This window comes from Papilio polytes, unplaced genomic scaffold (assembly GCF_000836215.1).
Source record: "Papilio polytes unplaced genomic scaffold, Ppol_1.0 DF821845.1, whole genome shotgun sequence".
Lineage (NCBI taxonomy): Eukaryota > Metazoa > Arthropoda > Insecta > Lepidoptera > Papilionidae > Papilio > Papilio polytes.
In genome coordinates this window covers 2743063-2756732 of record NW_013527359.1, presented here as the reverse complement: position 1 = coordinate 2756732, position 13670 = coordinate 2743063, and the positions used below count along the sequence as shown (strand labels likewise).

General features: G+C 34.4%; 1 protein-coding gene across 1 annotated transcript in view; it reads left to right on the top strand.

The window, feature by feature from the left end:
• The window catches only part of LOC106107797 (CTL-like protein 2), a 20149-nt gene that overhangs the window by 5529 nt on the left and 950 nt on the right, over window positions 1-13670 (top strand). The window contains exons 2-13 of the mRNA XM_013288801.1: window positions 6718-6840; window positions 7010-7173; window positions 7286-7478; window positions 7714-7934; window positions 9347-9512; window positions 9849-10074; window positions 10368-10548; window positions 10996-11137; window positions 11540-11693; window positions 12081-12372; window positions 12828-13053; window positions 13596-13670. Of these exons, the coding sequence (XP_013144255.1) occupies window positions 6718-6840; window positions 7010-7173; window positions 7286-7478; window positions 7714-7934; window positions 9347-9512; window positions 9849-10074; window positions 10368-10548; window positions 10996-11137; window positions 11540-11693; window positions 12081-12372; window positions 12828-13053; window positions 13596-13670 (2163 nt within the window). The remainder of the gene's footprint in view (window positions 1-6717; window positions 6841-7009; window positions 7174-7285; window positions 7479-7713; window positions 7935-9346; window positions 9513-9848; window positions 10075-10367; window positions 10549-10995; window positions 11138-11539; window positions 11694-12080; window positions 12373-12827; window positions 13054-13595) is intronic.

The following is a 13670-nucleotide window of genomic DNA, read 5'->3' as shown; positions in this document are numbered from 1 at the left end:
CTTTCTAACAAGAGGAAAGTATGAGAAGGAAAAGTGGATTTGACGGCGGAGGAGACGCATAGAAAGGGGAAATATCCTGTTTATTTGCGTCGATTAAGTCTATGGGCAGCAGTTGCTTCGCTGTTTCGGTGAATTGAGGTGACTGCTTGCTCTTTTGCCACCTTCTAACATAAAAAGTATTACCTCGGGGATATTTGTCTATTAGTTACAAGTCCATAGTAAATTTACATTATTCAAAATAATGATGTCAACTTTACTTGCGTTTTACTTAGCCTACGCCAGGCTTGAGTTATGTTATACATGATAACGGCCTGCTATCGGATTAGAAATACGATCTGTCGGATGTTGTATTATATTGCATGTCACATTTATTTCCAAGAAATATGTATTTATAATTATAAAAACATTCTGAACAGATAAATTAAATGAATATTGAATACATAATAAATGCTAATTGCAAAACTTGTTAGGCCCTGTCCCACCACAGGCTGATAGAGGCACACATAACTTAAAATTAACGTCACTGTCATATTAGGCAGCTAAATTCAACTCACGCTTTTATCCTCCGGTGACGGCACCGACTAGTTTCGGATCCTTCTTATAAAATCTTGAATCTTCTTATAAAAGCGTGAGTTGAGCCGTTTTTAATTAATTTTCGCTTAAAGTAATGTCTCACGATAGTTTAAACAATTTAAATTCGATATTTTCATCACATATTTTACACGATTGCTATCAAACAATTTACAATTTGGTGGGACAGGCCCTTAAAGTTGTATATATTTTATAACGTATTTAATTATATTATGTACCGTAAAGTAGCGATATGTGATCTAAGGACACCGGACACATTATACTATGATTATCCAATTCATTCGTCTCTTGGATGTGCCCACGTCAATCAGATGACCTCGAACATAGAAAATTCTCTGTTATTTGTTTCGCAAACTATGAAGTGGTCAATTCTAAACGAAATAGACATTATTACATGTGATTTTACGAAATACAAATAAACCTATCTCACTTACATTTAGCTCTTGTTAAACTATGCAAATAGTAACGAATAAACTTAAACACAATTTATGATATAGCTATATATAACTTTAAACTGTCGTGGTTTTTACAAATATAATGTTCGTAAGATACGGGTTTCTTACCACGATTGAATTGTTTAAGCCTAGGGCTTAGTCAGCCCGTGAACATGGCGCATGCAACTGTGCCGAAATATCAGGAGCTAAAACAATTCAATCGTGGTAAGAAACCCGTATCTTACGAACATTATGATATAGCTTTCGGCATCTATGAAATATTGATGCGAATCTCGGTATTTATATACCATGTATGTTTCCAAATTTATATAGCTACTAGCTGTTGCCTGCGACTTCGTTCGCGTGAAATTTTAAAGTTCAAAAGTTACGTTGGCTCCCTTTTCAACCCATTACCTAAAGTAGTAACTTAGTAGTAATCTACATAATAACAAATCTACCGATGCAAGGTTCCAAATTTCTAATCCCGGTAGTTTGTGCGTCGATTTTCGGTTACTCTGAATGTTTGTGTTCGCGATATCTTCTAAACTATAAGTCGAATTTAAATACCGTAAATTACAATTTTATTCTACATTAAATTCCCATGATAAAAAAACGCATTTATTTGGATAAGAATTAATATTGAAACTAATAATAGAACGCCGCAAATAGCGTGCGGTTTTTAATTCATTTTGTAAGCAAAAAGTGCTTATTGTAAGAAAACCGTTAAAGATAGATTTATGCCATCGGAGACTTTTCCGTAGAACTTTTTGAGATCTACAATACTTTCATACATCATTTATATATATCTGTACCGGTTTAGGCAGCGTAAGCCGTATCAAGTTAAAACATAGTGATTTTTAACACCGTGGACCAGAAATATGTTGTTTATTAATAGTTCGTAAACATTAGTAATAATAAAATATAACCTATGTTACTCACAGATAAATTTCCATTATAATGGTGAAAGAATTTTTAAAATCAGCCCAGTACTTTTTAGATATTTCAATACATACAATAATACAAATCTTTCCTCTTTATAAGTATAGATATAAGTAGATTATGAAATAATGAAAGTTTTCAAATCTTCTCAATAACAGTTATAAATATCACTTTACATTATCATCTTTGAAAAAAAGGAAATACGCACTTTCAAATTATAATTTTGAATCAAATGTACATTATTTTCAAATATTTTCAATTAAAGCGTAACACCCTCAATGTTATGGATTACATTGGTCATCAAATACAAACAAAGGCGTTGGATTCCCAGAGTTACTTAGCAATAACAAGGAAACCTGATGTCCCGGTTACATTTAACCTAAATACCTGAACCATTACACATATACTCGTACTCTGTGACAGACGAAGTTAAACTTTGAGAAAGTGTAGCAATAGTTACAAGAATCCCACTATCTGTTGCATTTGAAATTCCAATAATTTCATTTAGATAGAAATAAAATCGTATACTATCCTTTTAATAAATTTATTAGTCATGGGTAATTTCGTGTTACAGTTTGTGATGACTAATTTGCTGAACAAAGATAATTCAGAAGAACAAAGTGTATGTTACAATTTTATTCAAAAAAAAAGTTTTACTATTAGAATGGAATAGGCAGTAGGGGGCAATATTTTAATACCAACCCAAAAAAATTGTCAAACCGGAAATCTGTCTAAATAAATATGAAGTTGGCTATGATTCAAGTCTTGCTCATATTTGATCCCTATTGTATTACCTACTAGAAATAATCCTAAATACAAAGTAGCGGACAACAGAAGCAAGATATTAAATGTAACAATGTTTGTATACATATTATTAACTTATCCATACTGATATTATAAAGAGGAATGATTTGTATTTTTGTATATTTTGAAATAACTTTAAAACTACTGGACCGATTTTAATAACTCTTTTACCGTTCAAAGGTAATTTATCTGTGAATAACATAGGCTATATTTTATTATTACTAATATTGAGGAACTATTACTTTTTATTTTCATCCGGACAAATTCGCGAGCAATATATTTCGGCCATTTGGAAGTAGTTTTCAGGTGAACCTTATCGATTGTGCATTTGCATTGAATTCTCGTTATCTGTAGTACGTAGAAATTAATCAGAGCCTTCACGTTGTCGGTACACATCGATAAACTGGTCATTATCACAATACAAGTCCAATTAGTTCAGATGCAACGTGGATAGTTGACAATTCTGATTGTAGCTAATGTACATATTTTTGTACAATATTCGTATCTTTTCATATTTTTTTTGGAGAACAGAGTTGCTAGTTGCTTTTGTAAAATTATTTATTTTTTCATAAGCAACTAGAAACTTGCATTTCCAGTAAAATGTGCATCCCTCGATTTGAAAATTATGTGGAATAAATATGCAATTTTTCATTGAATCATATATGTTTTTTTTTACCAAATAAAATGAACTTTGTATTCAATTTGTTAACTTATAATCAATGAACGTAGATGTAATTAATATATTCCTGTATTTGAGAAAAAGATAACTTTAGTACTGGGTCTAACAATAAACTGATTCTACTTTTATATTGCGACCTTCTGTGAAAATCTACTGGAAGAACGCCAAGCTTTCGAAAGCGGAGACAAACCTCACAACCACATCTAGTGTCCATTGTCTTTCTTAACGACGTTGTTATAAAACATTTTAATGATGTTTACTAAAATAACCTCAAAACAACAAATTACAGATTTCATATTTGTTTAGTCCTTTTTGGACAATTTTTGAAATACTAAAATGCATCTTTAAGAAGTAAAGAGAGTTAATCTATAATTTTACATCTGTTTTCATCAATAGCACGTAATATCTAAAATTATATTTGTTTCAAGGTTCTTTGAAGTGACTCGGGTTCATGCAAATAAATTAAAAATTTGATTCCTCGCCTCCTTTCAGTGCTCATGAACAGTGATACATAATACCTACATATGTATTCATTATGAAAGTACTTTATAATTGAAGTTAAAAGTTTATATGAATGGAATTTTTTCGATGAACACGTAACTAAGTACCTTTGTGTGATCGTTCTTTGATAAGCAACTAAAGAGTGCTTTGTTCTTATTTTTTCATGTTGTCAACCTTTTTTCTGTCGATAAATATATCTGAGTTATTTTTATACGGCCACGGCGGCGTCCTATCGGTTGTTTCTTTATGAATTATGACAGTAAATGTTGAGAGTTCGAGTATACTAAAGTACATTAAAAACCTTAGGAATATGATGTTTAAATAGAAATTAATTGATCGCCGAACTTCGAAAGAAGATGGCACGTGAAGAAGAAAAAGAAGTATATTTTATGGTTGAATAGGGTTTCTGGTCCGACGAAACAAATGAAGTCAAGGCAATTTGCAATTTTTATTTAGACATCAATAAACTTAATTGAATAGAACATGATGGTATTGAACGCGTTAAAAAAAAACTTACGTTGCAATAAATTAAGCTGAATCGTAGATACACAATCTTTCGTATTAAAAAATAAAAATATCTTTCTCTTACTACTAAGATACTAACAATAATGCTCTCACCACTTCCACTCAAGTCGATTCATTGAAAAGTGTATAAAACAAAATGATCTCTATTTCCACAAGATAAAGACCATATTAAACAGGATATCTATTTCAACAAGCCATCTCAATCGATACATTGAAAAACTATGAAGTGTTAGAATAAACAAATTTTCAAACTCCTCCATTCCATTTTAATTTATAACGCTAGTAGGTACTATCAGGGAATATGGCAGTGTTCCACCTCGAAAGCTATAGTGGAGAAGACCGCAAAGGGCCCTGACTGTACATTTATAATTTAAGAAACTTGTCCTAATTTTACATCGGTCGTGATGTGTACGATCTTTTTAACGTAGGCAGCGCGTATTTACAGACAGCGACCTCTAGTGATGTCATATTTGAATGTACCAAAAACATATACATACTAAAAACTCAATATAGACTTAACAGGTTTGTGTAGTAAAATAAACTTGTTTAGATTATTATATCAAGCATCAAAACACACATTTAAGTATCATTGTTACTCGAACATCATTTCATTGTTTTAAAATTAAAACAAACCGCAAATAAGCCTCTGATACCATTGTTTCAACATTTACGCACAATTTGCGCATGACTAATGCACTAGGGTGGCGCAACAAAGAGATAAAGATAATACAACGTCTTATAAGACCGCATTCAGGAGTATTTTTTCATTGTTTCAATGCGTTTTGTTTACAAGTGATGTTCGCGGACATCACTAGCATCACGCAATGCACACGGACGTACGTAAATATAGCCAGAAGTCGCCGTCACCGCGGCCGCTTCCACTGTCGGCCCATTCACACATTATAAAGTCTAGAACACATTCACGGAATTCTATATATTGAGCATTTACTTTTTTTATCTCAGGTGTAGTCTTTCGCTTCGTGTATGTGTTAATGAAATATAGACATGAAAATGAATAGCATAATATAGTATGTAATTTAATTTAATTAATCTGTAATATAACAAAAATTGTTTGGTGTTTTAAATTTGGGACACCTTGGGATAATTATATTCATTAAAATGTATTCTTGAACAATTATATAATGGTTTGTAGATTATTTTTTGGTAATTTAGTACCTAATTGACTAATAGACAGCTTTTTTTTTCATAAATTGTGTGTACCAGGCCTTAGTAAATCGTCGTAAGCGCAATGTATTCAGTATTGTATCTGACGTTATCGTATTCACATACAGCCGAGGTCGTTCCAACAATTTTACTCAAGCCATGTTTGAAAGTGCTTAAATATAATATAAACCAAATTTACTCACGAGTGTAATCTGTGAATAAATTATTTACCAACGGTAGTGTAACAGTGTGCAAATAGTGTTAATATGGTACAAGTTTTCAACTTTGAAATTAATTTTGTTCTACTTTAACTTGAGTTAAACTAACTTCCATAAAATTGTCTGGGTAGTTAAAGAAAACAAGCAATAACAACTAAGTACTATTTCAAAATATTTTACGGAAGGAAAATAATTTGCTTAACAAAACAAAATATAATTATTCATATAAATAACATTGTAATAATAAATGTATCTCGTTGGCTTTGCTAATCGACATTCATAAACATCACGTAAATTTGACACCAAATATTTTAAAAAAGTAAATAAATCCTGGTGCGATATATTATCTTCTAGCAATAATCAGTTTGATAAGAACAGCCAGGTTACGTCAACACACTTTAGTATTGGGTATGGACGGTTATAATCGTATTTGGAAGTTAAATGTGTACAGTGTACAATGACAGTGTTGTAAATATTTTGATTTGAATGAACACAAAAGTGCAGCAATGGGATGTTGTGGCGATTGCTGTGTTTCACCAAAAGAGTCAAGTACGTAAAATAATTGCTACGTTAGTTCGCATAAATGTAGACAGGGCGTGCGTTAGGGTAGGGCGCGGTTGTACCACCGCTCAGGGCGCCTGACAATGTCGTGCCACAGATCTGCGAATTACTCTCCCATAACATTCTCAATAATTACCCCCTTAGTCAAGGTATATGTGGGAGTAGTAGTCTCGTCCAGTATATAGAACTTCTATTCGTGTACATACATCGTCACTTTCTTTACGTTTTTAAAAACTTTTATTAATTGTAGAAGTCAAACAAAATGAATAGATAATTGTACAAAAAATATGTTTAATTGCAGGAGAGCCCATACGATATGAGCCGGATTTTAGCGGACCCGTCCACAACCGTTCCTGTACCGACATCTTGTGGCTGATTGTATTCATCCTGTTCCTGGGCGCCTGGGGATACGTCGGATATTATGGTCAGTAAAGATGAAGCAATACAACTACCGCCATCTAGTATTATTAAAATAAAACATATAAAATTCTCTGAAATTCTTGTAAATCGAATGAGAAATGACGTGACCTAATTGAATTTCAAGTATAAAATAAAACTTTAAAATTTATCTGTTTATAATTCTGTATATCTAGGTATGACAAACGGGAATGTGGAGAAGCTACTGGCGCCCATAGATTCTCGCGGACACCGTTGCGGCATGGACTCTGGTCTTGAGGACAGAAAGTACCTTATGTTCTTCGACCTCACGCGGTGCTTGTCCCCAGGGACGCCGATCACCGGCTGCCCTACACAACAAGTAAGTCACAAAAAGGGCTAGTTGTGGATACCATTATTTATGTAGAAGCCATTTATTTCTATAAAGAAAAAAACTTCGTTTGGTAAAAAAATGTTTTATTTGTATGTTACAGATATGCGTGAACAAGTGTCCAGATGAAACGATAGTGTTTCCAACGAGGATCACGGACGCAGCGTCATTCGAGCAAGTCCGGAACAAGATGGTGTGCAGCGATGACGTCAACGTGGTCACTATGACGTACACACAGGCTTTAGAAAATATCAGAGCCGGCAAGTGTGCCAGCTTCGTACTCAGAAGTCAGCCAGGTAATCATCATTATATGCCCTTGTACTAGACGTATCATGCGATTCAAACTTAATGATAGCTCAATGGCAGAAAGTCAAAAAGTCCAACATGTAAAGAGCTATTAAGTTTGCATCGAAGTTGACAAAATTAATAGTTTTGAATTTGATAATATTAATATTTGTGTGCCTTTGGAGTGTGGCATGATTTCAATGGCAAATCTAACCGAGCCCGATTAGAAATAAAAATACGCTTTAGTGTTGTTCCGCTGCATCGGCGACCTCTCGACGATCCAATGCAGGGACAGCAAGCCGGGGTCGAAATGGACAGAGGTCAGCGGGGGAGAGACTTGCGTGCGTAACCCGCAGGCCGCTCAGAGATCGCTGCTGAACAGTGCCACCGCACTAGACTCCTATGTGGGCTGGATCGCCGCTAGTTGGGTCACCTACTTCACCAACAATGAGCGGGAGACACACGTCGTATGTAGACATGTGGCATACCGCATACCGCACGATTAGACTAACTCGAATAACCGTTTCGCATGAGCATCGCTTTTAATTTTCTAAATAATTTATGGCACTTCTAGATAGTAATACAGAATATTCCAAGGATATTATTTACCTCTAGATAACTAATATGAAGCCCAAAAATAAAATCACTATAAGTCATCAAATATCAAGCGCAAAATCCAGAATTAAAAACTTAAATTTTTAACAATTGTTTTTGAATGAAACATATTTGGAGGTATTAAAATCATTGGAATATATTAAATAGACATGACATAACACTAACACGGGGTTTGGTCGGTACTGGCGCAGTTGTGGGGCGCTGTTTCCCCTTCATCTCGGAGGCGATGGCCGTTATACGCGAGGTCAACGATAACTTGGCCAATCTGGACGAAAATCAGGTGCTCGAACAACTCGGCAAATTGATACAATTCGATCAGGTAGAGTACACCATGTATGTATGTATTTAGATTTTGGATAAAATTCTATCATATGTATTCTAAAAACTCCTTGTATCTAATACAATAACAATACCGATCGCAAGCAAATATGCATAAATAAAGTGTTACTAAAATTAGAGAACAATAATTATTGTTTTCCGCTTTTAAGATTTCATATTCTCAGTGTAATTATCTATTTCAAGGTTATATTTAATCATGTATACTTAGTTATTGATGTTTCAATTCCGATTATAGCATTTGCTTGAGCGGAACAACGATTAAGAGCTTCCTGTTTTCTGAAATCAGTAACAAAAGTATGTAGTTAAGAAAATGAATGTCTACTTATACCTACTAGTATAGTATTGTATTAACTGTGGTACTACGTTGTGGTCCTATATAGATTTTTTCTAATCTTTTACTCTTGTGCAAGTAATTAATTAGTTCCATGGATTAATAATTTTATGATAGCACATTAATTATGTAGAAATATCGTAGCATGTAAAGATCATGTTTGTGCAAGTGATGTAATCTATTAGCAAATTAATTAATGTCCCTTTTGAATATTCTGTAGACACGTAATAAAAATGTTATTCAGTCATATTTGCATGTTAATAAGTTAACCTAATAATAACTTGCATGACTTATTTCTATATTAATCATATTTAATTTTAAAGTTTTTAATATACTAAATATTTTTAATCTAAGAATCCATTTATAGACTTAAAGAAAAATAAAAGAATCTTATCCTCACAACCCTTTTTAATTAGCTCTGTTTGTATAATTACAAATATACATATAAAAAAGGTATCTTTATAACAAGTAGATGATTGAGATGACGAAAGATAGATAGATATAGGGCATGAAAACGCTGCGCTGACTCTACGTGAGTCAAAGAGAGGGAAATTATCAAATAGAGATAAAACAAGTTATTGTTTGTGTCACCAGCTATCGTCACAAATAGTGCAAGATCTGGTGCAGTCGCGATGGTACATGGCGGGTGCGGTGCTTGGCGTGGTGGTGCTCTGCTTCCTCTACATCCTGCTGCTGCGATGGCTGGTCGCGCCAGTCGTGTGGATATCCATCGCCGGACTTCACGTGCTCTTTGGCTTCTGTAAGTTATATTAAAAATACAACTGGAATACTTCGTAAAGTAAATCTTACTATCTTAGTAATATTATAATTGCGAATGTTTAGATGGATGTTTGTTAGAGTTTGTAGCCAAAACTGCTGAACACATCTCGATGAAATTTGTTTTTTTAATTGCACGTGGAGGGAGTCGCGGCAGAAAGCTGCTGTAACATAAATTTGAGATATTAAAAAAATGATATTGCAGTATTTAGCAAAACAATAATAATTTGAATCTAATGAAGAAAAAAAACCCGCAATTGTAACTAGTACTTTAGAAATAGATTGAAGTAATACTAATTCTTTATCACATTATTTCCAGCTATATACTTGTGCTACAAGAATTACATATACTACCGGGATAATCCAGTCACCCTCATCCAGACGACGAACCTGAAGGGATACGCGCAGTCCATCTTCACGAAGCAGGAGACCTGGATGACGTTGCTGGTAGTACTGGCCATCGCTCTCACCATACTGCTCATTATCATCATATTCCTGAGGAGTCGAATTGTAATCGCCATTGCACTTATAAGAGAAGGAAGCAAGTGAGTTAGCCTTTTTTGTCACAAATAAGCCAGCGCTTGACGACGTTTCCACATAAACTGCACAACTTTTACGTGTTTTTTACTATTAGATAACTTAAAAATATCACTTTAGTCGAAACCCATGATCCCTATTAAATATGATAATTATGTTCTCCGTGATGTAAAACCTCGTTGGTGAACCTTGCTATCTCCGAAAGTAACCGAAATTAAAAACTAAACTTTATCTACACAGAGCCCTGCATTGTGTTCTGCGCGTGAGTGTTTTGTAGAAGAAAGTGTTCGTTTCATTCCAGGGCAGTGACAGCTATAAAGTCGACAGTTCTATTCCCGATATTCCCGTGGCTGGTGCAGTGCGCGGCCATCGCTTACGGCGTGCTCGTGCTCATGTACCTGCTGTCAATCGGCGACCCCGCATTCCGCGTCGTCAACCTCAGGAATGATACGAGCTGCGACTGCGGCGGCGTCTATACTGAGGTAACATACATTAGATAAAAAATTAAACTTTATTAGCTGTCATAATGATACAAGTAATTGAATACAATGTTTTTTTTGTTTTAATAACGGTCTTTCAAGTTATTCAATTGTTCAAACTTTCGTCAAATATAAAGTACAGTTTATAGTAGCGTTCAAAAACTGGACTGTCAAAAATGGCACAGTGTGAACAGCTGTACTGGCCAAGTGTAAACCGAGAACTAACCCGTCCATACCCAAAGCAAATCAGTGATTTTAGTCTCTTAAGTTGCTTACGCAATACAATGTAGCATGTCGGCGTTAGTTAGGATGTTTGTACACAGGTATACCTGTGTACAAACCTCAAAAATTATATTGGGTAACTTGATTAGAAACTGAATGAAAGTCAAAAAAAAAATGTTTTGAGATACTGAACATACTTTTGAGATAATGTATTTTTATTCTTTGCAGGACTACGTGAGTTGCGACCCAGCTACATTTACACTGAAGTGCCGCGACACTAGCGCCGGCGCGGGCGAGCTGGGCACCTGCCGCCTCGCCTCCTGCCACTTCACCGGCCTTGATGGACCCCACAGCATCGTCTACTTACACTGTAAGATTTTTACGACTACTTATGTACTAAACAAAGTAAACAGATATAATCCGTCGGCATCCTTAAATTCAATGTGAAAAAAACTAAGCACAATTTTATTTACAACTATAGTTTTTGCTCGCGATTTCGCTTGCGTGAAATCATATATAATTGAAAAATGTAGCCTATATGACTCACTGATAACGTAGGTTTTTAACAGTGAAAGATTTTTTTAAATCGGTCTAGTAGTTTTTGAGTTATTTCAATACATACAAAATAATACTTTTTTTTTATTTTCATAGATTAATTTTCTTTTAATTATTTACCGATGCCAACGAAAACGACAATAAAAAGAACAATTTCAGTTTAGCTAACTATTTATCTAAGAACAAAATACTGAATCTATTATCTGTATTGGTTTAGTGGTGAATCTGCTGGGCTTCTTCTGGACGATGTTTTTCATCAGCGGCGTGGCCGACATGATGCTGGCGAGCACCTTCTCCACCTGGTACTGGACCACGCACAAGAAGAACCTGCCCTTCTTCACGCTTACTGCTGGCATCTATCGGACGCTGCGGTAAACTGCCTTAAAGTTCTGTCGACGTCTTTAACCATTTTAGCGTCTTTATATTGTTTGCAAGTATAAATGAAATGTGTTTTTTTTTTATCAAATTAAAAATAATCATACTTCATACTAATATTATAAATGCGAAAGTTTGGATGGATGGATGTTTGTTAAAGTTTGTAGCTTAATCAGCTGAACGGATTGCGATGAAAGTTGGCACAGAAATAGAGGACAGTGTGGAAGAAAACTCACTTTTGTTTTTATTAATTGCACGCGGACGTAGTCGCGGATGAATTATAATTTATTGTAACTTGATTCGAACCCTTAGCCTTAAGTTCAGTAGTCCGTACCTCTAAATATGAGTTTGTTGTTAATCTTTTTTTATATTTTTTTTTTCAGGTATCACCTTGGCACCGTAGCTCTAGGTTCTCTAATCATAGCCATAGTGAGAGTGATAAGAGTAATTCTGGAATACATCGATCATAAAATAAAGAAGTTCGACAACGCGTTCACTCGCTGCATTTTGTGTTTCTGTAAATGTTTCTTCTGGTGCTTGGAGAACTTTCTCAAGTTTATAAACAAGAATGCGTATATAATGTGCGCGGTGCACGGCAAGAACTTCTGCTCTAGCGCCAGAGATGCCTTCTCTTTGCTTATGAGGAATATCGTCAGAGTTGTTGTACTCGATAAGGTAAGTTAATATTTACTTATGATACTTTTTTATTTAACAAAATATTAGTATAATAATTTTGAATATATTATTTTCACTTATTCGTGTATAAATAATGCAAATTAAAAAAATGTAATCTCTCAAAGATAATGTTCTGAGTTCTCACAAACTAAAAGGTTAAACTAAGAACCTAAAGCAAAAGATGATATATTAGAAATAAATAAAACGACTAGAAAGATATATTCACATATTTAGAACATTGGAATAAACATATCTGTCTTAATAAAATTCTAAGGGGCCTGTCCCACCAAATTATAAACGTGTAAAATATGTGATAGAAGTATCGTATTTTATTCCCTTATCTGACAGTGACTCTATCAGCGAGTGGTAGGACAGGCCCTAAGTGTGATGGGTAGTGGTTAATCTTGATATTGTGTAAGCGTAAATTTTAAACAACTATTATATCTGTATTTCAGGTGACGGATTTCATATTCTTCCTATCGAAGCTGTTGATATCGATCGGCGTGGGTTTCGCGGTGTACTACCTGCTGCAGGTGAACTATCTGTACGAGGTGACGCGCGGCGAGCGCCTGCATCACAACTACATCCCCGCAGTCATACTCAGCGTGGCCACGTACCTCATCTGCACTATATTCTTCAATGTCTACTCTATGGCTGTGGATACACTGTTTCTATGCTTTTGTAAGTATAACCTCCAAAATCCTTATAAAAATGTCAGATTAATTTGCCATGACTTTTTCATTGTACAGTATTGTCCAACTTTACCATATTTTTTAAAAGAAATTGACTAACTTCCTTCATATTTAATATATAAACTAGCTTCGTGGTATTAATAAAAACAAAAGAAAGTAGTAGTATGTGTTCTTTCAGACTATCCTATACATCTATGCCAAATTTCATCCAGATCCGTTCAGCCTTTTAGGATACAAACTCTAACATCCATCCATCCAAACTTTCACATTTATAATATTAGTAAGATGTCCGTAAATAATAATTTAAAAAAATGTTTCGTGGACATGATTGTATTTGCGTTGCTAATAACGAAAAACCAATTTTTGTCTGTCTGCATTTGTTCCGGATTATCATCCGAAGGAATGGAATCGATTTTGTAGCTTATGTTATGTTTTTAATGCTACCGAAGTCGCGGATGATAGCTAGTTTATGCTAAAATTATGTTTTAGTGACTCGCGATATATTAATTTAAACCAATTTTAATATTTCAGTGGAAGATTGCGAAAGAAACGATGGATCGGCGGAGAAACCTTACGCTATGTCTAAAAACCTTATGAAAATACTCG